The 24,081-nt window shown below is 28.1% G+C and overlaps 6 protein-coding genes across 11 annotated transcripts in view; 4 read left to right on the top strand and 2 right to left on the bottom strand.

Annotated features, from left to right (window-relative positions):
* Window positions 1-3,737, top strand: part of Fws (Conserved oligomeric Golgi complex subunit 5 four way stop) — a 221,738-nt gene extending 218,001 nt beyond the window's left edge. The window contains exons 1-14 of one of the 3 annotated variants that reach the window (XM_072021552.1): window positions 4-281; window positions 349-441; window positions 514-638; window positions 713-932; window positions 1,013-1,155; window positions 1,228-1,494; window positions 1,582-1,702; window positions 1,759-1,876; window positions 1,953-2,093; window positions 2,169-2,549; window positions 2,630-2,755; window positions 2,827-2,935; window positions 3,016-3,237; window positions 3,337-3,737. In XM_072021552.1, coding sequence (XP_071877653.1) covers window positions 239-281; window positions 349-441; window positions 514-638; window positions 713-932; window positions 1,013-1,155; window positions 1,228-1,494; window positions 1,582-1,702; window positions 1,759-1,876; window positions 1,953-2,093; window positions 2,169-2,549; window positions 2,630-2,755; window positions 2,827-2,935; window positions 3,016-3,237; window positions 3,337-3,531 — 2,304 coding nt within the window. In that variant the 5' untranslated portion in view covers window positions 4-238 and the 3' untranslated portion in view covers window positions 3,532-3,737. Of the gene's footprint in view, window positions 1-3; window positions 282-348; window positions 442-513; window positions 639-712; window positions 933-1,012; window positions 1,156-1,227; window positions 1,495-1,581; window positions 1,703-1,758; window positions 1,877-1,952; window positions 2,094-2,168; window positions 2,550-2,629; window positions 2,756-2,826; window positions 2,936-3,015; window positions 3,238-3,336 lie in introns of those variants that run through there. The other 2 variants (XM_072021743.1, XM_072021833.1) reach the window with 2 other exon arrangements.
* LOC139998252 (ankyrin repeat, SAM and basic leucine zipper domain-containing protein 1) lies at window positions 3,180-5,866 on the bottom strand. The gene is made up of 9 exons (XM_072022715.1): window positions 5,668-5,866; window positions 5,284-5,452; window positions 5,074-5,196; window positions 4,873-4,993; window positions 4,701-4,806; window positions 4,492-4,626; window positions 4,089-4,435; window positions 3,771-3,993; window positions 3,180-3,699 (listed from the first exon to the last, which is right to left on the bottom strand). Exons 2-9 carry the CDS (start codon window positions 5,372-5,374, stop codon window positions 3,541-3,543), a joined length of 1,305 nt encoding a protein of 434 aa, XP_071878816.1. The 5' UTR covers window positions 5,375-5,452; window positions 5,668-5,866; the 3' UTR covers window positions 3,180-3,540.
* An 882-nt stretch (window positions 5,867-6,748) lies between these two features.
* Window positions 6,749-8,350, top strand: LOC139985406 (pyridoxal phosphate phosphatase PHOSPHO2). Its single transcript, XM_071999855.1, has 2 exons — window positions 6,749-7,113; window positions 7,445-8,350. Exon 2 carries the CDS (start codon window positions 7,445-7,447, stop codon window positions 8,189-8,191), a length of 747 nt encoding a protein of 248 aa, XP_071855956.1. The 5' UTR covers window positions 6,749-7,113; the 3' UTR covers window positions 8,192-8,350.
* Window positions 8,351-8,936: 586 nt separating this feature from the next.
* LOC139997879 (zinc finger MYND domain-containing protein 11) lies at window positions 8,937-14,811 on the top strand. 2 transcript variants are annotated; one of them, XM_072021950.1, is made up of 8 exons: window positions 8,937-9,135; window positions 12,127-12,537; window positions 12,607-12,937; window positions 13,047-13,360; window positions 13,563-13,595; window positions 13,709-14,215; window positions 14,291-14,473; window positions 14,556-14,811. In XM_072021950.1, exons 2-8 carry the CDS (start codon window positions 12,142-12,144, stop codon window positions 14,676-14,678), a joined length of 1,887 nt encoding a protein of 628 aa, XP_071878051.1. In that variant the 5' UTR covers window positions 8,937-9,135; window positions 12,127-12,141; the 3' UTR covers window positions 14,679-14,811. The 2 variants fall into 2 exon arrangements, with proteins under 2 accessions (XP_071878051.1, XP_071878132.1); XM_072022031.1 differs by lacking the exon at window positions 13,563-13,595 and having other exon boundaries at window positions 8,944-9,135.
* Window positions 14,812-15,068: 257 nt separating this feature from the next.
* LOC139985665 (protein LZIC) lies at window positions 15,069-17,011 on the bottom strand. Its single transcript, XM_072000300.1, has 3 exons — window positions 16,490-17,011; window positions 16,264-16,399; window positions 15,069-16,134 (listed from the first exon to the last, which is right to left on the bottom strand). Exons 1-3 carry the CDS (start codon window positions 16,588-16,590, stop codon window positions 15,793-15,795), a joined length of 579 nt encoding a protein of 192 aa, XP_071856401.1. The 5' UTR covers window positions 16,591-17,011; the 3' UTR covers window positions 15,069-15,792.
* An 802-nt stretch (window positions 17,012-17,813) lies between these two features.
* The window catches only part of Eif4g (eukaryotic translation initiation factor 4 gamma), a 46,865-nt gene continuing 40,597 nt past the window's right edge, over window positions 17,814-24,081 (top strand). For 2 of the 3 annotated variants that reach the window (XM_072015661.1, XM_072016487.1), the window contains exon 1: window positions 17,814-18,651. In XM_072015661.1, the coding sequence (XP_071871762.1) occupies window positions 18,462-18,651 (190 nt within the window). In that variant the 5' untranslated portion in view covers window positions 17,814-18,461. Of the gene's footprint in view, window positions 18,652-20,306; window positions 21,267-24,081 lie in introns of those variants that run through there. The other variant, XM_072017327.1, reaches the window with a different exon arrangement.

The raw sequence follows: 24,081 nt of genomic DNA on the forward strand, positions 1-24,081 counted from the left end.
CCTGCATTTGTCCAGAGAGGAAAATATAACGAAGATATACCTACAGATGCAGATATTTTTATTAGTGAAATTTTCGCTTAAATAATATAGTGTAAATGATAAAAAATATCATAATTATAGTAACAAGTAAATGTAACATTTAAAATATATGAAGTAATTACAACCTATAACATTTTCCTACATACGTATCATTAATTATCTTTCATTTTCAATCTGTATTTTCAACACTCTTAACTTGATGATGGATGAAATTAAAAATTGGGAGGATATAGAAAATGATGGTAATTTATTCAACATTGTGTGTCAAAATATGTATTAAAGTTATCTTTTTAAGTATATGCCTTTCAGATTTTTTTAAACAATTTTCTGATGGTGAATCCAAAAAAGGTGATATTAGCCAAATGTTATCAGTGGCACAACAAATAAATAAATTAGGACAAGGTGAATAAAAAAATTATTATATCTCCAACATAATGTTATGATATATTATAACATATAATATTTTTGATATAGCCATTGAAATATTGAATGCCGAATTACAGAAGCAAGTATTAGCTAATCATGAAGATTTATTGTCTCAAGCATCATGGGTAGAAAAATTGGAAGGTGTGCTTTCAATAATGCAGTTACATGTCCAGGTACACATAAATACATTTATAAATATTGAGGGAAATAAATATTACTTTGAATAAAATATAAATTTTTGTTTTAGAGCCTTTTATCAGCTGTAGAACGTTTACGTGGAAAAATTATTGATCCTTTTAATAGAATTGAGACTCAGACAATTGTTCTAGCAAGGCTTCATGAAACTTCTGATTTGCTACGGAGAGTAGCTAGAATGCAACATTTATCAAAACGTTTATGTTCTCAAATGACAAATAATATGCAAGGTCCAGATATCATAAAAGCTGCAAATAGCCTTCATGAACTTGGTATATTAATTTATTTTTAATTTTACATTTCATAAAATATATAGTATATATATAAGAAACATGATAATTGTTGTTTATAGAACAGTTGATGATGGATACAGATTTAAATGGATTAGATGTTATTGCTGATGATCAACAAGTTATAAAATCTCATAGAACAACAGTACAGAGAATAGCAACTCATACTTTATCTCAAGGTTTACAAACAATGGATAGAGCTAAAGTATATAAGTACAGATTATTCTTTTAGATACTATTATCTTTATAACTGTTAATTATAATTTACAACAAATAGGTTAGTACAGCTGTACAGGTATTTCAAAATTTGAGAGTTGTAAATGGAGCTATAGATAATGTCATAGATTCTGCCTTATCAGAGATTGAAAAAATTGCTTCAGAATCATTAGATGTAACTTTAACAACAAATCAAGACCTTGGAAAAAGAGCAGCACCTGGACGAGCTGCTATTCCTTCTCCAGGATCTTCTGGAAATTTACGCACACGAATTTGGGAAAATCTTGAAAGACTTTTTCAAGATACTCTTTATGCACATTGTTTACAAGTAATGTAACTGAAAAATATTTGTTCTGTATCTTTCTTAAATCTATTTACTCATATTTTCAAACTATATACTATATTATTATCTTAGATTGAACTATTGCAAAGAATACTATTAGAACATCATGTAAAGGAATTGGATGAGCTATCACAGAAATTTTGGAACAGAGTAAACACTCTACTTTCTAAAGTATTAATTGAACGTGCACAAGGTAAAAGTTATAATATTGAAATCTTCGTTTTGATAAAAACGCGTTTATGTTTTCAGGCTCATCATTTGTAAAACAAGCATTAGAAGGTGAATACCCGAAATTTTTGAGAATATTTCTAGATTTGAGAAAACGTCTGAAGGAACGATTACAGAGCATTAGTATTTACAAAATCAAGTAAATAGAAAAATATATAAAAAAAACGTCAAATAACTTATCTTATATAATAAAAATAATATTTATATTCTTTCAGTCATAATGTATTATTACCATTTGAAAACGCATACTTATCTCGGTCAGTATCACGTCTATTAGATCCAGTACATACTATGTTTTCTGGGGAAGGATTACCTACACAGGATGAAATTGATAGTCTTATACGAACAGTAACAAAGTAAGTTAAGATAATAGATATATATCTTCATTTTTAATGCTGTCTAATAAATATCAACCCTTAATTTCTTTGTAGTGAATTAAGTGTGTCATTGGTCGATGATGGCCTTTCAACAGTAGTTGCTCGTAATGTAGGAAAAGCTATAAGACTCTTTTGCTTAAAATGTGAACAAGGATTGCTTGTGGGTGGAGAAGCTAGTCAAGTAATTGATTCTCCAACTACTGTTCAGCAAACAAATGTGTCTCTTGCAAACCTACTTTATTATCTTTCTAGTCAAGTAACTCGTGTAATAGCAAATTTATCTGGTCTTCCATCTGAAGGAAATTCAGTAATTTCTGTAGCTCTTAAAGAAGTAGACGTATTAACAAAAAACATACTATCGCCGTTGTTAGCATCTATTAGTGACGCAATTGAAAGTATTATTTTAACCATGCATGATGATGCAGAATTTCGAGAGTAAGTAAATACAATGTTCTGAAATTAAATATATCTTAAAATATATATACTATATATGTATGCATATTCTTCCTCTACAGTCCAAGTAGTCCTATGGGAAAAGAAATTAACTGTTCACTCTACATGCGCGAATTGCAAGGATTTATTTTACGTTCTGTAAATACATTTCTTATGCCATATAAAAATCAGGCAGTAGTTGCTGAATGGTAATTAAAAATATAATTACAACTTTTATAATGTATTTGCGATATAATGCTGAAATTAATCATATTTTTAGTTGTAAATCTGTTGCTTCACGGTGCATTGAACTTTTTGTAAGACATGCTTGCATATTAAGACCATTAACCGATTTCGGAAGAGCCAAACTCATTGTTGATTTTAGTCAGGTATGTTGTAATATATGTGTAGTGTCATGCTAAAATTTTATATTTAAGTTTCAGTCTTTTATCTCTTTATTTTCATTTAGATAGAAATAGCTGTTGCTCCATTATGTAGAGGAGGGCAATTGGGATCATCAGAACAACAACAATATAGAACATTACGAGCATTAAAAGCACTGCTTCCACTCAGTCCGGATGATATTGTCCAAAAAGTTTTAGGAGGGGAAGGAGAATGTGGCATACCTTCCTCTCTTGTTCTTTTACATTTATTTTCTACTGCACCACCTGAATTAGTATCTCCACATCAGGTATGAGAATATATGTTTATTATTTTGTAATGAAACTGAATTATCTTAAATTAAAAAAAATTTAGATTGGTACTAATTTGTTAATTACTATTAATATAGAGTACAAGTTGGTCTGTGAGTCGACTATCTCAGTGGATGGATAAACATCCAAATGAAAGAGATAGATTAGCTTTCTGTAGTGGACCACTGGAACGTTATCAATTAACAGTCAGACAACAAAATCTTCCAACATTCCACCCACTATTTCCATTAATGAAAAAATTAGCTAATTTAAATGAACATCAAAATTTGTAAAATTTTGTATTACACAAGATGTATATTTCCATATTTCTGGACGTATATTGTTTTAGATAAATAGATTCCTGCAATTAATGTAATGCTTAAACACATAGGCCAATTTATGTTACGTTTTTTTGGTCTGATATATGTTGCGGGTATACCAATATCGTTTTCTTTTTCAACCTATGTTAATAAAATATATTTTAATGTTTCCTCTTTAATGTATGTGTATTACCAGATATTTATATATTTACCCTTTTAGAAAGTGCTTTTATTTGCATAAGCTCGTTTTTTAGAATACTAAGTGTTTCTTGTACCTTTTTAAGCTCTTGCTCATAATTAGATATTTGTTCAGTAGTTAAATATATATTTCCACTATTTACCTTTAATAAGCTATTTTTAATATACCGAAAACTAGAACCAATAACAGCAATTTGTTTAGATAATATACCTAATGAGACTATACCATTATATAATCTGAAAACGAATATAAAATTACATTTTCATAATTCAATGTTACAATAATTGCAGTTAATTAATTAATACATAATTGTATTATGAAGTAAACATACGTATAGGGTAACGATTTATTGATAGCACCAATGCTTTGTATACTCCATTTTTTCCTATGAAATTTATGAAGACATTCTGTAAATTGCATTCTATGTGCATTAATATCCAATCCTAAATGGATTAAGTCATTTTCAGTTAATGTTAAAAATGTTTTAAGATTTATTCCTTGAAAAATATGAGTATATTTTTCTAAATTCATCCCATATAAGATTGTATAAACATCAGCATCTATAGTTTCATTGTCTATATTAACTAGTGATGGAAACATATGTTTCCACTCATACACTTTAAATATTTTATAAGTATTTATTGTTACTTCTTCATCGAGATTTAATAGCGACAAAATCTGTAATAATTAACATTATATTATATTTTATAATACGATGTTATAGTTTAACTTACTTTATCATATCCTTTCATAGAAGCTATATCATGTACAGTTAGACCACTGCAGTCAGTTACTGTGACATCTGCTGCATTTTCTATTAATATTTTGACTACTTCTGGTTTATTAGCTATTGTTGCATACATCAATGCCTACAAATATTAAATAATTCATAATTTTATTGTTATTATTGGAAATAACTATTAGTATTACTAAAAGAGTTTACAGTTTGCTTCCTATTGTCATGTGCATTAATATTTTTTATATGTTTCATTAGTTCTATTATAAAGTCTGGTTCTTGTGACATACAAGCATACATGAGAAGTGTTTGTCTACAAAAATATTACTTAATAGTTATTAAAATAATTAATATATTAAAATATATATGTTGTAAATACCTTTGTTTATTGCTTGCATTTGGATTAGCACCTGCTTCAATTAATATTGTTAAACATTTTATACGTTGTTCTGTTGTTTCCTTAATACAATTGCATAATGCCATTAACGGTGTATAGCCATCTAATATATTACACCATCGATATAAGATTTCAAATTTTTCTCAAACATTTAATACATAACACAAAGTACAAAGTAAATACCTTTATGCTTATTAACATCAGCTCCATTGTTTATGAGATACTCAATGACTTTTATTTGCGCATTAAAAGTAGCATACAGAAGTGGAGTCCATGCATCACATAAAAACTTGTTTATATCATAAGCTATATATTATAGTGAAATATACTTTTATATTAAAAATATTATTATTTTACAATATAAAATATAATTTATTAATATAAAATAATTACATTCAATATATTTGTTTACAATTTCAACCTTGCCCATTGTACATGCATTTATCATCTCACGTTCAATACTTTGTTCATTATTATCATCCATATTTCTATCTTGATTAAATGTATTTATATTTTTTAATACTAAACTGTTTTTGATACAATACCTAGTTGTTCTTGTTTGCTATACAAAATATAAAACTTTTAATTTTTCGTTAATAAAATAAAAAATATTTTATTCTATACTAATAGAATTAAATAATTCCTTCTTCAATCTTTTTAATATTTTTAAAAAGATTAGTTTTTACTATTGCAATCAAATAGTAAAATATCGGCTCCAAATTATAGGTTATATATATATATACATATGTATATCTATGTATGTATGTATTTTCACACCTTTTCCGGAAGAGAAAAATTTTTGTCACTTTTCACTTCGCTACTTGATATTTTAATATTTCTTGGAAGCACATTATTTCATTAAAATATATAAAATAAAAATGACAATATTTTCCTTTTTAGCCTTGTAAAATTTGAAAATGTTTTCCATTCAACATATGTGCTGTACCACGATCATACATATACCAGATTCGACATTAACTAGGGAAAACCGTGCAAAAATTGAGTCGTATCTAGTCAAGAAAAATTAACATGGACAGTCAATAAAACTGCATTTTTGCGAGACAGACAAAGGTGAGTAGAATGTCTTTGTTTCTGTCTTAAATATTCATAGAATATCACGCATGAGAAGAAAGAGAACATTTTTACTTATCATATTGATTTTTCACATCTAGTTACGACTCAATTTTCGGACTGTTCTCCCTAGGCTTCGATATATGAGTATCGAACCTGTCTGCATGATCGTGGGACAGACTGAACATTTTTTTTATCTAGCATATTTTATAAAATTTAAAAATAAAAAAGGATATCAAAACATAGAATATATACAACAAAGATTCAAAATTTTCCATGAAATATTATTTTTAAATATAATTCTTTCAGTGTGTAAAAATATTACCTCTGTTATATTACATGAAAACGAGAGCATATTGTTCCACTAATGAATTTTATAATTATATTATATATGCAATGATTTATTATTTTATACAAATGGCTATTAATGTGTATTATAATTAACGTTTGTATCAGACTTGTATAAATAGTACATTGTAATTAAATACACATTGATTATTTTATAAATATTAAACATTTGTTTATAAAAGAGAGATCTATAGTAATATTTACTTATTTACATTTTCAAAGTGACGAACTGTATAAAACTATGAAAACGATTAATTGTTCAAAAATATATAAATATGTATACAATAAACTTAATGAAACATAAAAAACTAACAAAGTAATAGGTATAATATTGAAAAATACTTTAAAATTATAATATATATATTTTTAATATACATTATATATATAAAATCTACTATTATATAAAATTGCGTGTGGGGGAAGTAATGGGTTTGTATGTATCTGATTGTAACTGATATAATAGCAATACTATTTATTTTCATGTCCATAATACTAACCTGCAAGCGTCAGTCTTCAATCTTTAGTCTTCAGACACCTGTCTGAGGGATCAGTTGCAAATTTTTACTCGTTTACAAATCATATTATCAAGATTGCTTAACCTATACAAACGTCAGTATTTGGATATCTGCCAGTTATTTCAGTTGCAAATTTTTCTTTGCTCCTAATTTATATTGTTAAAATTATTAACTCTACAAAGATCTGTTATTGGACACCTGCCGCAAGGTTTGGTTGCAAGTTCTCCATTTAAAAATTACAATATTATCAAAATTGCAGTTTTATGTATTATTGAAAATTTGGCTAACAGTAAGTAACAGTATAATATTTTGAAATAACTTGTATAACATTTTAATGTAATTTTTATAATTAAAATAACATGTATATAATTATTTAAGTATATACTTTTAAAATTATATAATCTTATGTATTGCTAATAATAAGAGCAATATACATTAGCAATATATTTCATCTTTTACAAATATTAAGAATTAAACGATTAAATATATACTAAGAAATGTCCCAATCGCGAGTTATCCCGAGAAAAATATACTGTGTTGAAATATTAAAATCAAAATTCAAAATGAATAACCTTATAAATTTATACCAGTTACCTTTGTAATGTTTTGTATTTTAATAGATGCATCGGTCGGTACTCATCGCATTTGATTTTGATCATACGATTGTCAATGATAATACTGATATCGTGGCTCGAAAACTATTACCCAACGAAAAATTGCCAGACAGTGTAAAGGATCTATATCGTTCTAACGGTTGGACCACATACATGGGGAAGATATTTGAATTGCTTCACAATAATTCCATCGACATAAAACAAATCAAAACTGCTATTAATAACATACCTCCTGTACCGGGCATTGTTAATCTTCTAAAAGAATTACATTCTCGAGGTTGTGAAATTATTATTATTAGCGATTCAAATACGTTATTTATTAGCGAATGGTTAAAAAGTAAAAATTTAAATTATGTTATTGCTGAAATATTTACAAATCCTGCGAAAATCGATAACGATGGGGTCATAAAACTAGACATGTATCACGTCCAAAATTCTTGTAAATTGAGTACTATCAATTTATGCAAGGGGCAAATTTTAGAAGATTACATTAAAAAAAGAAACGATGAAGGAGTACATTTTGATCGAATAGCATACGTTGGAGATGGCAAAAATGATTTGTGCCCGATCTTACGACTTTCCGAACATGATGTTGCATTTCCGCGAAAAGATTATACACTTATGAAGATGTTGAACCATGCTGAAAATAACCAGATTCCAAAAATAAGTGCACGTGTATTTCCATGGAGCGACGGTGTACAAATTTTAAAAATATTAGAAAAAGAAATTGGATTTTCTCAAATTTCTTTATAATCCTGAAGAAAATGAATAAAACATTTATTTATTTTTATCTAACTTTAATTATAACTAATAGGTAAAAATACTTATACTATTATCAATAATTATTATGTGATATAATAGTGATATTTCAAGTCCCTTATAAAAATACATATATAAAATTTTCCCTTCTAAGTATACCGTTTATTCTAAAACAAATTTCAGGCATATTTATGCATAAGATAAAATGATAATTGCAACAATGTATTTAGAAATTTAATTGTACTTAGTAAAATATTTGTATACACAATTTAATATAATATATTATTTTATGTAATTGCATATTCTATATGATGAAACAACATTAAACATTTTTTTTAGTAAAAACGAGTATACATGTGAAATTTTATAATTACAGTTTATAAATTTGTATAGTTCAAAACTTATTTTTACACACAATAGTATATTTTCAAATTTTGTGAAAGATATATTTAAAAAAAATTACCTTTAATATATATAACGTAAAAAAAAATACATTACATATGTATAAAATATGAAAATAAAGAAATTAATTACTCTTAGTTGTACAAGAGATAATTCTTAAGTTCTGAAACATCAAAATTTTACATTTTATATAAAATTATAGTATTTGTGCCACTGTTTTAACTTTATATTATACAAATTTGAATAATACCGAATTGTGAGTTATAAATCATGAACTAACATGCGCACGCATTATTAGGGTTAGGTTGAACTTATGACGTGCGCGATATGTGCAATATAGTTGCGCGTCTCTAACGTTAATTATTGTCTTATTATTGGCTGCAGGCGTCGGCAAAAGTTTTACTTTTGCCTTTAATATATTTTATGATAAGACAGAAAAACATGAATTAATCATTAATTGTGATTTAAAAGTTAACATTTTTCTTTGCGATCAGAAAGTAGCAGTATACGGACAGCAAGTTAGTGTATCAGCTTCGGTAAGAAACTTTGGAGACTCCTATAAAATTTTACTCAATTATAATTACAAGAAAATAATCAATTAAAGTATCACAAAAGTAAATTTATTTATATTTCCATAACGTTAAACGTTATAATGGAAAAATTTCATAAAATCAATTTTTAATTAAATTTAGATACTTTTAGTTAAAGAACTAAAGAGCTGATAATGCATTATTATCATAACGCCATTTATATGCAAAACTAAAAATATGCTTTATATAAAACTTTGAATATGAAGCTACTACAACTAAATGTGTATGTTATTTTCTTGGAATATTTAAAGAAATATGAAATTGAAATTCATGTAATAGGATGAATACTATTTATTTTTGCAGTATTTGTGTCCTTCTCTTGAAGTTTTATCATTTTAAGATTGAAAATATTCCGTAATATGCTAAATGCTATACCAGTCAGATAAGTTATATTCAGTAACCATTCTGGTATATATAAAACTGTAAACACTTTGATTAAGCATTCAAAAAATAAAGGTGTCCATAATAATACCCCACTTAGTAAAGACATTTTAATACTGTCAAAAAGCTGTAGCATATTTGTAGCACGTTGACTTATTATATTCAATTGTGTTTTTGTCTCATCAATTGAAATATTATGTTTATTATCTTTATAGTGCTTGTTCCATTTTTGATTAAAGTCTTCGTGATGAATTCTCATTAGTTGTAATTTATTAAAATCAACTAATTCTTGTGTATGAGGGTTTTCATCCAAATATTTAGATTTTTGTTTTAAAGTAAATCCTGTGGAATTCGTAGGAACATCAAAATACATATTATTAATTTCATTTGTGAAATCAGATTTAAAGTTGTTTAACAGAATTTTATTTTTTACTTTCAACTTTTCTAAAACAATTTTACAGTTTAATTTGCCATATTGCTGTAAAATTGAGGAGAACAAAATTGGTAGAAAATATATTATAAATACCAGAATAAGCAAATGTACTTTTAAAAATTGAATTGATACAAAGCATTTATCTATTATATACACTTGCATTGTCTTTGATGTATTATCATTTTGATGAATATTGATTTTGGTACGTAGAAAAATTTCTGTTGGTTTTAATTCTTTCAACTCTTTTACTTCTTTATTATTATGGTATTTTGAATCATTTGATATAATTAGTATATTATATTTTTCAGTTGTATTCATAAAATTGTTTATAGTGCCTTTACTTTCAATAACATCTGTTTGTAATTCTGTAACATTTAATTTTTCTGTGGTATTTGTATTAATTTCATTATTGTAAATTTTTACTCTTAATGTGTCTGTTGAAGAATTTCTCATCGAGTAATCAAATAATAATGATTCTTCATTGACTCTATTAGTATAATTGCTTAATTGTATATTACTTTGTAAGTTTGTATTATTCTTAACACTGAGTGGATTAAATACATTTGCAGCATTCTTATTTTGCTCTATATCTTTTATATAAGTATCCAAATACTTTGTTTTATCTGTAACTTCAGAAGTGTTATAAGAAGTTGTATTAAATGACATAGCGGATATGTCATTCATTGCAGAAAAAATAAGATTTTGTACTTTGGATATTATCTCATTCACTTGAGTAATGTTGGAAGTTTGTAATTTTATATAGTCTTCATTATTGGTAAAATTATCGTATACTATAGCTGTATATGTCTCAAATTCAGGATTTTGAAACATATTTATGGATTTAATATTATTGTGACAATCATCAAGAAAAAGTATACTTTCAATAAAACATTTTTTATTTTCCATGTCCCTTGTAGGATTTGTATTATACTCAGACAAGTATAACAATCCTGTGATAATAACAGGTACGATCCATTGACTTAGTACAAATATAATTGTAATTTTTTTATCTTTCTTTGTTTCATTATAATTAAACACATATAAAATATTCTTCATATACTGTTTGATTACTGAAATATTTTTGGACTTTATTACAGAATCAAATTTTATTTCATTGTTAAATTTATTTATACTAGTATCATCTTCACATATTGCTTCTTCTGAATGTAGAAATTTAAAGCACTGCTTCTTAAGATAAAATACATTTAAATTGCATTCTACAGAGAATATTAACAAAGATACAAATGAATTTACAAATGGGAAGAATAGCATTCCATATTTCATTATTATACTTATTATATTACACTTTGGAATTGCATTAAAATAGTCTGGATTTATGACAGTGTTCAATTTTTCTGCAAAGCTTTTGAGCTTTATTTGTTGATTTTCATTACCTTTTTCTGTATTCCATATACTGTCACTTACAGGGAAGACACTGTTCACTTTATTATGGTTGATATAAGTAATGTGTATGATACAATTTGTGAATAATATACTTGATGTAAACATAGAAAACAATACATCAGATATTGACAAAATATATAATGGTGTACCCTTCCATTGTTTAAATTGCTTTTTTAACAAAATTACAGTTGTAAGAACACTGGATAACAATAATATGCATGCACATACATTTAGCATTATAAAATACATGTTATATATATAAAGATTTATATATTATAGTTTCACTTGTGTTGCATTACATGCAATACTAATTGTTAGTAAATTTACTGTAATGATTATAATTTTCTTATATATATACCTTGTGCAGTTCTAAAAGCTACTATATATTTAGAAATGCTCTTGAATACAAATATATACAAGTATCTTATTTTAATATGTTATGTTAAACTATAGGGGTATCTTAACTATTACATTTTAGATATGACAAGTATTGTAACATGGGGGTATGCTGATTATCTATATATCAGTAAATGCTGGTATTGATATCATATTTCTAATGCAAAATTTTCATGTATATAGACTACATTTATGTAATAAATTTTAATATCCGTAAGATTATGTAAAACAATATATTTTCACAAAATGCGTTTAATTCAAAGTAATTTTATTACTTTTATATAGCTTATAAAAGTCCAATGTTCTTTCAATATTTGTTTCAGTGCGTATTTATCATCATGTCCATTCGTCGTAGGACAGATCCTTTCATGACACAACGAATATGGGATGCTATCAAAATAACTGTACATCAAAGAAGTTTACCAAGCAATGATCGTATGGTACGACATCTAGCTCGAGTTTATGGAATTACAGAACAAGAAGCCCAGGAAGAATTAAATAAAGCAGTTGATGATGGACTTGTTTATTTGAAGAAAGTACCAACAAAAAATGGTATAGAGCAAGAGAGTTACAGATTACCATCAGATATTATACCTAATGATGGTCATGACTGGTATTGCTGCAAATGTCACAAAGCAGGAACTGTGGAATGCTGTCAACAATGTCATAGGGTTTATCACCCTGAATGTCATATGCCTAGTAATGTTAAAATGAAAATATGTAATTTTTGCGAAGTAAGTACATTACATTAGATATAAAATTTAAAACTTTATATACCAATAAAGTAAAAATAATTGTTACAGAATATAAATAATGACACATACCCAGATAAAATTGATCTCAATCACATTCTGAATTTTACTTGTGGACATTTGAAAGCAAAATTACCACCAGAAATTACAAATCGTACTATCGTTTTCAACAATGATCCTATTGTTACACCAACTAATAGATATTCAGGCACAACTTACATTAGTGAAGGAGAAGATGCATGGCGACCAGGTGTTCTTATAAAACACCATATGGACTTAGCAATCATGGATTCAAAAATTAAGAAAAATGAATATAATAATCTTGCTGAGTTTCAAGCTGATGCACATAACATGCTACATAATATCATTGTATATCATGGAGGTATATAACTAGAAACTAATTTATGAATTATTATCTTCAAGAAATGTATTAAATTAGTAATTATTTAAAAATATACTAATGATAAATTTTAATTTGGATATTTATTTAGCTCATAGCATAATAGGAGAAATGAGTAATACAATGTATCAAGATTGCTGCTATGATCTTCAAGAAATCCGCCGCTGTGCTGATTGCTATAGGATATCAAATGAAAAATCAGAGAAGCTATGGTTTTGTATACCCTGTAATCCACCACATCAGCTAGTTTATGCAAAACAAAAAGGATACCCCTACTGGCCGGCTAAAGTGATGCAAGTTAATGGCAACATTTATGACGTCCGATTTTTTGGAGGTCATCATATGCGTGCCAACATCGAAAAGATGTTCATTCGTCCGATTACCGCCAGTCTACAGAGTTTACAGGTAAAGATAAGTCACAAAATTATCCGGCGTTCAACGCGAAATTGTCACGCGAACACTGTGAAATTCTCGGTTTAGGTTACACGCCATTTACAATGTATCGTATCACTGACACAATAGAAGAGAACTGTCGAGAGAAAAAGCAATTTAGAAATTGTTGTTGCACTTAGGTATATTATTATCTTAACAACAAATTCTTGCATAGCCTTCGGAAAAAGGAAAGTGGAAAGAAATGGAGGTATGCACATACTGTGGCCTAAAGTGTACAACTAATTTCTCACCACTCTGTTTCATTGTGCAGTCAGAAGAAAATCATCCTTTCTTAAAACGTGCACAATTTACCTTCCATAGATAAAAAGATCCACTGCTTGGAACAGAGCATTTGATGAACTGAAGCATCATCAGAATTTGCTGCTAAAGTTGGGCAAGAGCATCGGGGATTTGGACATCGACGACGATAGCGAGGGTCCAAAACCAACTAAAATCCGAAATATAGAGTCATCAGGTTCAAAAAATACGGCGGGAAATCCTAATCCAGCGAAACAACTTTTTAAGGATTTAAGAGTTAAAGTAGAACGTCTCAGTTCAGACGGTCACAATGATATACCACCAAATCAGGAAGGAACCTTACATAACGAACGTTCTTCAAAAACTAAAGCTAAAAGTGAAGAGAGGCAAGTACCATGCTTGCCAGTGGCAGAAGATGAACCTCCAAGAGAAATATCCAGTACGTGTCCTCAAGGCTTGAAGAAAGAAGGTTCTCAAGAAGACATGGTCACATCTAGTTCTCAAGAACCAAGAACCAAATGTGTTTTCGTACAGACGGAACAAATACAAACCGAAACATTACCTGCGAAGGTATAATATTTAAAAATCATTAATTGAATGTCTTTATTACGTATCTATATAATTTCATAATGTTATGTTTTACAGATAAAGAGGGAACGCAGAACATCGGAACAACCTACTACAACTGCATTAGAGAAGCTACGTCGGGAATTAGAACTGGAAAAATGTAAAGAATTGGAAAAATTACAAGCCGAACACGCTAAAGAATTACGGCAACTAACAGACAGACACCAACAAATTATATCTGAAATAAAGAAGAAACAATGGGTAATAATCTTTTAATATTTTCTTATGTACACATATTCTAATATTTGTTTTACATATATTATAATAGTTATCTTAATTTTAGTGTTATAATTGTGAAGCTGAAGCCATATATCACTGCTGTTGGAATACTGCATATTGCAGTACTGATTGTCAACAAATCCACTGGCAGCGTGAGCATAAAAGAGTCTGCCGACGTAAACGTTAAATTAGTGATGGGTGTAATAAGTGCAGTAAAATTAAAAAGATTATGAAATTGAAATGAGAAAGAGATTGAAACTGCTGTATTTGTAAAAAAGACGATGCTTTGTAGAAGTATATTAATATATTCTTGACACTAATTTGACATGCCTTGTTGTGAGCTTCCTACTTAAACGGAAGCATTTGTAATATGTATGCAAACAAATGTGAGTGCTTTGATTTGTAATTATTAGTCCTATTTATAAGTAAAAATGTAAAGAGATAATAACTGATTATTATATATACATTTATTTCGAAATTTGACATTTTTGAATAATGAACTACATTATTTTAAGTATATGTTGAAGTGTCATATTCTTAATGTGAAATACCTTTAGATATTAATGTGAATAGTAAATTTATACATTTAAAATCAAATTTATTAAAATTTTACATTGATAAAATATGTGACTGTTCACAATATTCTTCGCAATATTTTTGTATAACATATGTATGTATACATATTAACACTAGTGATACAATCCAAAATATCACATGTGTAATAAATGTATGCTTCCTTATTTTCCCAAATCATTTATGTGAAATATGACATTGAAATAAAACAAACATATTTTATTACATTATACTGCAGTACTATAATGCAGCTAGAAATAAACACAATTATGATTTATAGTGCACAAGATACATTAAAGATAAAACTATGCATATTTGCTTATTATATAATATATATTCTACTTATAGAATTAAATTTATGGTGAAAATTGTTAACATTATTTTCAGTCTTAAGTCATCAATCACATTTTTATGAAAGTAACCATTTTGGAAATTTAATTAAAATTAGCAAGAAAATGGAGTGAACAGCTACAAAATTTAAATAATAAAAAATACAAATTTTTCACATTACAACCAATCTACTTACAATAAAGCTAAGTTATATTTAAAATTGAAAATACATATTTCCATATCTATACACATATTTATACGCACATATTGATTTAGCAATATTATTGAAATATATATTATTAATTTATCAATCTTTTTACATACTTGGTTCCCTTATTTATGTAAATTGTTATAAACTTGGTAAAAAATTATAAATTTATATGAAAAAATATTCCAGTTCAAGTATTTTGAGTTCTGACTTCATCACCTACCGCTGCCATAGCCATTCGACCTTTCTCTACATTATCATTTACTTGCACATAACTTGTTGTGTCAATGTTACTAAGCATCAATTTTTCCAATAGCTGTAATTCTTGAGGTTCCAATTTTTCCCCAAGCTGCCTTAATGCATTTAAGACCTCTGCACGTTGATGATCACTGATCTCCTTACTTAATTTTCCAAGTTTTACACCACGATCAATTTGAGCTAATCGTTCTCTAAGTTGCGATGTCTCTCGTTTTCCAAACATCCTGATAACAGCAGGAGTTTTGAATGCTTCGCTAATTGCTGCTTGAATTGCCTATTTAGAATTGTAAGTATATTTACATTATTGTTGAAAATATTCTAATTGATATCCTTATATTAATATTGTTTAAAATTCAAATGATATCTATGCTTTTATAATGTATGAAATAGTATTAGTACATACTAGTTGTATTGCACCCAATTGATCAACTAATGTTGTGTCACCAGATATCATTCTTTGTAAACTTTCATTGAATTCCTGTAAATCTTCTTTTGTAAGTTGCATAGCTTCTTCATAAGCAGCAGCGTCTAGTGAATTTCTATAAAATATATTCATTTTATAGAAGAAAAATATTAATTCTAAAATTATTAAATGAACAATTTTAAGAAATATAATTTATCAATAATACCGGTTTTCTTCTATATCCTCTAATTGTTGCACCAGTCTATCCAATTGTGCTTCTAAATTTTTTCTTAGTTTCTCAGTTTGTAATTTACCATGAGAACTCATTTTTTAATATTAAAACGATAATAATTAGATAAATTGATAGCAAAAAGTAAAACAAACGTTTAAATTTATATGGTTGTCTGAATTTTATAAAGTGAAGTCGGTTAAAAAACTACGGTTAAAAAATCAATTCTTTATCATTGTAAATTATCTTGACAGATATGTACTTGCTGAAAACCTTTTAAATCGTTTTATGTCTACGTATTTATATCACATATGTAACTATATCGATTTTCATATGTATTATTGTTATAGAAATTTTTAGTTCTTTCTTAACTTTAAAAATGTAACTGTAGTTATGATATTTCTATAAACATGTGCAACAACATTACACTAAATCAATAATAGGTAAAAAAATATAATAATTGAACTAAATTTATCAATAGTAGATACATACATAATTATCAAGTATAAAAGCAGTCATGTATAGATGTGTGTATGTACATACATATGTGTGTGCACATGTAATGGAAAATATGACCTTAGTATAATATATAATATATGCTTATGCATTTAATATATATATATGTATTTGTTCTGTTTTTTTGTAAGTATATAATTATGGAGAAATATTTATTACATATTTTGTATTGATATATTTATGTCAATATCAATCATAATCATATCGAAGTCATAATAATATTCATTATCATTCATTACTATCATCAATATTCATTTCTTATTTAAGAATATAAAATTTATTCAGTAGCAAATTCATATACGTTTTTGATATTAGTTTTATTTATAACATATTTAGAGGTCATATGAGAATATATATATACATATATAGGCACAACAGCAAAATGTTGCAATATGTAGAAATAGTTTGAAATTCATTATTGAAAGCAGTTTTTACAACAAAAAATGCTGTTTATCTAGATATATTATTATCTACATAACCAGCATAAACAGGCGTGGAAACAACATAACAACCAATCAAATAGTTATCTGACTGATTCTATGTTCCTTGTACAGTTTATGCCAAGTATCTGATTGGTTGGTAGATAATTTTGTTTCGTTACGTTACGACAAATCCGTTTGTGTCGTTTCGAAAAAATAGTATCTTTTGGACAAATTAATTAATACGCATATAATTGCAATTTATAATTAAATAGTTTGATAAATATCACTTATCAACAATTTATTACATCCATTTTAAATCATTATCGTGTCGAATGTGCAACGAGATTTAAGATCTTTGTATTATCATTAAGGAACGTTGGGTAGGAGGAAATGGAAAGAAAGGCGTGCTGTGGTTGTGCTCAATGTATGGTGCGCGTCGCTTCTTTTTTCTTAGAAGGAAACAAGTCATTTACCGTTTGTTAGACAATTTACGCGACATTTTAGGCAGGTAGAACGGCCTAGGTACGATTATTGACGACAATAGCTTGTTAGTATTACAAGAAGAACTAAGTGATCGTGCGTAGTTGAATATTGTAACCGCGCGCGATCTTGGAAAAAGAAAGTGATAATAACGTAAACACTTTTTGATCGAATGAGCCAACGGAGGAAGACAGTCTGCGGAAAAAGTGTATAATTTGTCGGCGAGTACGAACGAATCTAGTTATTTTGATCAAAAACACAAAATATGGAAAAAGTGAAGAAATAATTTTGCGTATGAATTGACCGTGATTGAAGCGCGCGCGCGTGTAACCGTGCCATCAGTTCTGTACGGCTGACCGAACGTTAACCGTCATTTTTCGTACCACCAATTTTTCAGCAAAGTTTGCTTTGGATAAGAAGTCTTTCGACAAACATTACGCTTAATTACGCACGTGCGAAAATAACGTACCTATGAGGACCTCAGCGAGCCACATAAGGCAACAAACTTTGAAGGTAGTGGAGAGTTTAAAGAAAGGAGGCCTACGCCTGCGATGAGCATGCCAACGAAGGGGAAACATCACCACCTGCCCCAACATCACCAGCATCATTCACAGTCGCATCATAATCCGCCACAGCATCAACCTCAACTCATAGTGAACGTCAATCAACCAAGTGTTCATTCTCCTCAAAGTTATAACACCGTGGTTACAACGAATACACCGCGTTTTGTACCGAATGCTGGTGAGTACAAAATTGCAATAGTTTCAACTTTATTTTTAATTTCACTTAATTTTTATACATGCTGCCAAATATTTGTTATTTGTTGTGTGTATGTGCTTTTCTACACGATTAGAAATTAATATATTGGTTAAATACTGGAAGGAGGTTAAGTTTTGAGGTTAGAATAGCCATGCGGTCCATGTGGCTATGCATTAGAAACATTTTGTAAAAATGTCTACAAGGACACATTTATTTTCCATCTAATAATATTTTATATCTATTGATTTTTATTTTCTTTGGTTTTAATATTTATTTTATTAAAATATTACTTAAAGAATAATAGAACCCTGAACAAAGGAAGCAATACTTACATACATATATGCAAGTTGATTGATAAATTTTCTACGATTTGTAAAAGTGTACTTTTGTTCTAAAAGTAATATATTGATATATCCATTCAAAATTTTAATTTAAACATATTTTTTAAATAATTTTTAACAATCTATTTATTTTGTCGCTATATTTGTTGTACTGTTATAATAACAATTTGTAACTTTTTATTTCATTCTTAAATATGTTGCATCTGCTTAATATTTATTTTTTTCAATAACTTCATATTTTTTAATACTTAACGATTTGTCCATGTGTTATAGACAAACATGTTCTGTAGATGGCAAATTATTTCATTTTGCCAATATACACTTAACGACCAAACATACAAGAAAATTAACTTAATGAAATTATGGAAGCCATAGAAGAAACATCGTAATTATTCGAGTTGTACTACTTTTCGATGTGTCGGATTTATTTAGGTTCCAATTTTTCTAATATAGTCAACAATTTTACAAGTTACATTTTTCCGTGAGATAAATTAAATAATAATATATTTTAAAAGTGTTTTTTGAGATACTCGTTTGAAACTAAACGATTTACGTAATAAATTACCAATATTTGGAAAACGTATTTTTTCTGCAATTATAAGCTTGTGTCAGAGATATTTGTATTGATATTATACTTTATGGATCATAAGTAGGAGATAATTGAAATAACGATTAGAATTATAATTACATTAAGAGGAAATTCTTATTTTCTTTTTGATATATTGATTTACATATTGTAAATACAAATATTAATCGATCTTGAAATGACCTTATCCAAAACACTTGACGTTATTATTAAATTACATCGATACGATAATTGTTTTTATACTTATTAATTAGTTCTCTTAAATCCATGGCTTCTTGGTTTATTTTATTTCTCATTTTACTTTTTAATTTCGATACGGATTCTTTCTTTCTTAAGAAAAGTCTAATAAGAAAATGAGAAGTAACAAGGAAAATAATAATATACTGAATGCGGATATAAATAAAAACAAACGTAAGTGAGAGAGTGGGGGAACAATCTGTTGAATCTTACGAAACAGTTTTCTTCCAGTAAATTAGGGATTATTTAATGGGTGAATTAAAATAGTAAAAATAATAGATATATGGGTTATGTGAAAGGATGAACGAAGAAGTATCCCAAGAGAAAATAGGGAAAGAACCCACAAAAGGAAGAGAGAAGGAGAGTAGGATGAAGCGAGGCAACATAGCTAACTTGACGAAGGCTTACGGAAACTCCCGAACATTGAGTTCGGCTATATATCGTGCATAGCCTGTGTACATGTGGCAATCAAGCCACACGGTACACACGTTTCTCGCTCTCTTTTTTTTTTCTTATTTAGCTTATAGTGAAAATAATCGAGTATAATTTCACCACGAGTATACAAAAGTTCACGATAATACAACAAGAAATTGTGCGTAATACCATATAAGAAACGTCATAATTTTCTTTTTAAGGAGTTGTATTTTCAAGGCTATCTCTATAATCTTATGATTTGAAATATTACAGTCAGAAGTACATTTTTTTTCTAAAACATTTTATCAAGGTAGTTCGCTTGTACGTGAAAATTTTGCGATTTGTATTTTGTGTATGTTAACATTTGTCAATAAACAAATTGTGTCATCTGTGTATTACGTATGGAATTATCGTTACAAACAACATATGGTCGTTAAAAGCGTGTGTTAAAAGTGCGTGAATTTAAGTAACAGAACATGTTTGTTGTAATTATCACATAATGTGAATATCACGTGTAAGGAAGAGGGCGAAAAAATATTGGTTGATACTTGACAAGCGAAACAGTCTTTTTAAAACTTGGTGATTTACCGTACCGAGAGTGAGTTTTACGATAGTAGTAACAGTATCAGCAGTGGTATTGCCGGGTCTCGTGGTTACTAACTTGCACAAAAACATTGTCTTGCCAGTATCATATCGTCTTTGCTGCCGCGGAGGTTATATAATTTCGACGAGCGGTTTTTTCGTTTGCTAAGCATGAGGAGTGTCCATTCATTCAGATAGTTCATTGTTCTTTCAAGTATTTGCGCCACACAGGGCGTATATTCTTCACGAAGAGAGATCTCGTGTGTTACCTTCATATGTTTGAGAACGAAAGTGGATAGGATCACCAATAGGCAGTCACGCCACTAAAGATGTTCTCAATCGTCACTGTTTCTTACCATCACTAGCAATAACGGTCGTAAGAAAACTTGGACAAGACGTACAACAGCACATAAGGCGAAAAATGTCCACGGTGATAGGTAAGTTGAATGTCACGCTATGTTGCGGTGTAGGGACAGTTGCCTCTATTCGAATGATCGAATGTTTTCACATCGCTCATATAATTCATGTACGAACTGATGCTCATCTCATAGATAGTAATGTGCTTCATTACTAGCATTTGCAACAGACTTCTCATACTGTATCATTCAATTTTCAATTCTGATTCGTATGGAAATTTTAAGTAATGTTTTTATTTGTACTCTTTTGTATTTGTTGTACGTTAAAACAATTTATTATTTTTCCGATAAATAAATTAAAATTCTTTGAAAGTTTTAATTCTGGTATCAGATAAAATGATACATACTTACAATAGATTTCGGAAGATGTCGCGTGAGTCAGTAATCATTTGCTAAGTGACGACGTAGCTAACTGCCTACCACTTGGATGTGTCACGTGTATAAGAGAGTACGATCTGTAAGATCGTCCAATATTTTTTAAATTGTCGACATCAAACTACAAAAATGTACGATATATAGCATTAAAACTTTACTTTAAAATGATCCAACAACTATGTATATATGTAACAATTTGTTTATGTTTATATTATGCTTGCGTAGTCAATCTGTTCGTAGATAAAATTTATTTTTTTTCATTACTTATTTACATGCTTACAGATGTCTATGTTAAAAGCTGCATCTGATTTTCCTTTATAATATTTTTTAATTTTTGCGATGAGCAATTTTTCATATTTTCAATTATAGTTTCTGGAAATCGCAGTTATCACGAATACGGGTTTCTAATAGCACTTTATTACAATACAACATGCAATAAAAGAATTATTGTTCACTGTTAGGTTAAGATTCTACTGAGATTGTCAAGGTCTTCTGTCTCTTCTTGTTGGGTAATATCTATTTATTATAAAGGCCATCATGGACGAAATTGCATAATACTCAGATCTCAATAAAATCAAACTTGCCATATAGATGCGCTTCTAATTAATTCGCGTGTATTATTGTTTAAAATTGTATTCTAATATTTATTTTGCCAGTTGTTCAGTTCCATTGAATATTACATGCATACAATAGACGTTCGTGATTCTGAACCATGATTTCGCAGACATAACAATTTTGTTATTTTTATTGTTTTAATTAGATACGTTTCTTAATAATTTCAATATCTAATTGCAATATTCTTGTAATAATTGAAGAACGGTTCTATTTTCAAGCATCTGCTTGAGAGATTTAATACTTTCCTCTAATCTTTTACGTTATGATTTTATTATAAAAAAAAAGAAAAAATAAAGTTTTTTTTATTGTTTTTCTATTATACCTGAAATGTTGTGTACATGGAAGTTGTAACTTCAATACTTATGAAATATTTGAAACTTCCTACATCAGGATATGAATTTTGCAACGTAATCCCGCTGATTCCGCAATCCAACCTGGAAACCTAGCTTTGGATTGGATTTTATGTAAATTTCAGGTCACTAGTTCATCTTGTGGATTTCTTATACGTATAATTCAACTTCTGTACTAGTGCAACGTAAATTTGTCTTCAAATAAAATTTTAATTCCATCATTAGAAGTATTAAATAATAAAATATGCTTTCATTTACGTACTGTCAAATATTTCTTTGTACTTTGTACAATTTTGCATTCTGCGATAGTTACCTGTTCGTTGTTTTAATAATATTATGCGTTTACTCTATATATGCAGAGAGTGCAATAATACACACACATGTACCGTCAGAAGCAGTCACTAATTTTCGCGTTCATTAGGAACCAGTTACTTGCTTGTGTTGAAATATCATTGCGGAAATCCTTTCTCTTTCTATATTACTAATAATAGTTTGGATAGGTAATCAAATAACAGCACAATAGATTATAAATATCAATTTTATTGATTCCCAAATAATTTTATATTTAGACATTTTGTAGATGTACTTGATCAGTATATCTTATTATTTGTTAGCCATTTGATGATATTTTAAAAATGTATATATGTATACATTCAATTATTTCTGTATGAAACAGCATTTTTCCCACTATTGCACAATAATACGGCAACAGGAAAAAATGGTTGAATAAAAATAGAATTATGTCTGTGAATAAATTTTTTAATAAAATTTTTCTTATATTATTAGGTAATTTTTGAGGCTCTTCTATTGTATCCGGACTGCAAAGTATTCGGTTAAAGTGAGACTTAGGGATTTTTAAGATCGTTGAAGTCGAAAATGAACGTCGCTTTTTATGGAAATAAGGCATACAAAATTTCAGTCAATTTGTTGATGTGTGACGTGTTCTTATGGATTTTAAGGAGACTTTTTAAAAATTTAGTACTCTTAATGTTTTTATTTACTGTATGGCACACCTTGTATACATTTAAATTATAAGTTTTAAATTTATTAAGTTAGGTTTGGGTTACTTTATATTTTCCGGTCACCGTGATGCGGCTGGTTATGCGGATTTCTAATGTTAAGATCTTTATCGGTCAGATATTTATAAATGAATTTACGAAGTTTTAAACCGTTCATTTCCGTGAAAAATGAGCCTCATTTTCAACTTTAGTGAACTAAAATACTCCTGGAAAGAAACATTCAGACCAAGAATTTTACAGTCCGGATATGATTGTAAATGCTCTTTTTATTACTAAAAAAAATAGTATGACAACAGAAAAAATAATTCATTAAAAATAGAATTATGTTTGTACTGTAACGAATAAATTACAAACAAAAATATTTATTACATTATTAAATAAATAATCGATTAAATGTAATAAATGTTTTCTATAACTCATATGTAGTATGCAATTTGTTTTAGCAAGTCGCAATCTATTGTTTAATTTTTACATAAT

Source organism: Bombus fervidus, chromosome 1 (assembly GCF_041682495.2).
Source record: "Bombus fervidus isolate BK054 chromosome 1, iyBomFerv1, whole genome shotgun sequence".
NCBI lineage: Eukaryota > Metazoa > Arthropoda > Insecta > Hymenoptera > Apidae > Bombus > Bombus fervidus.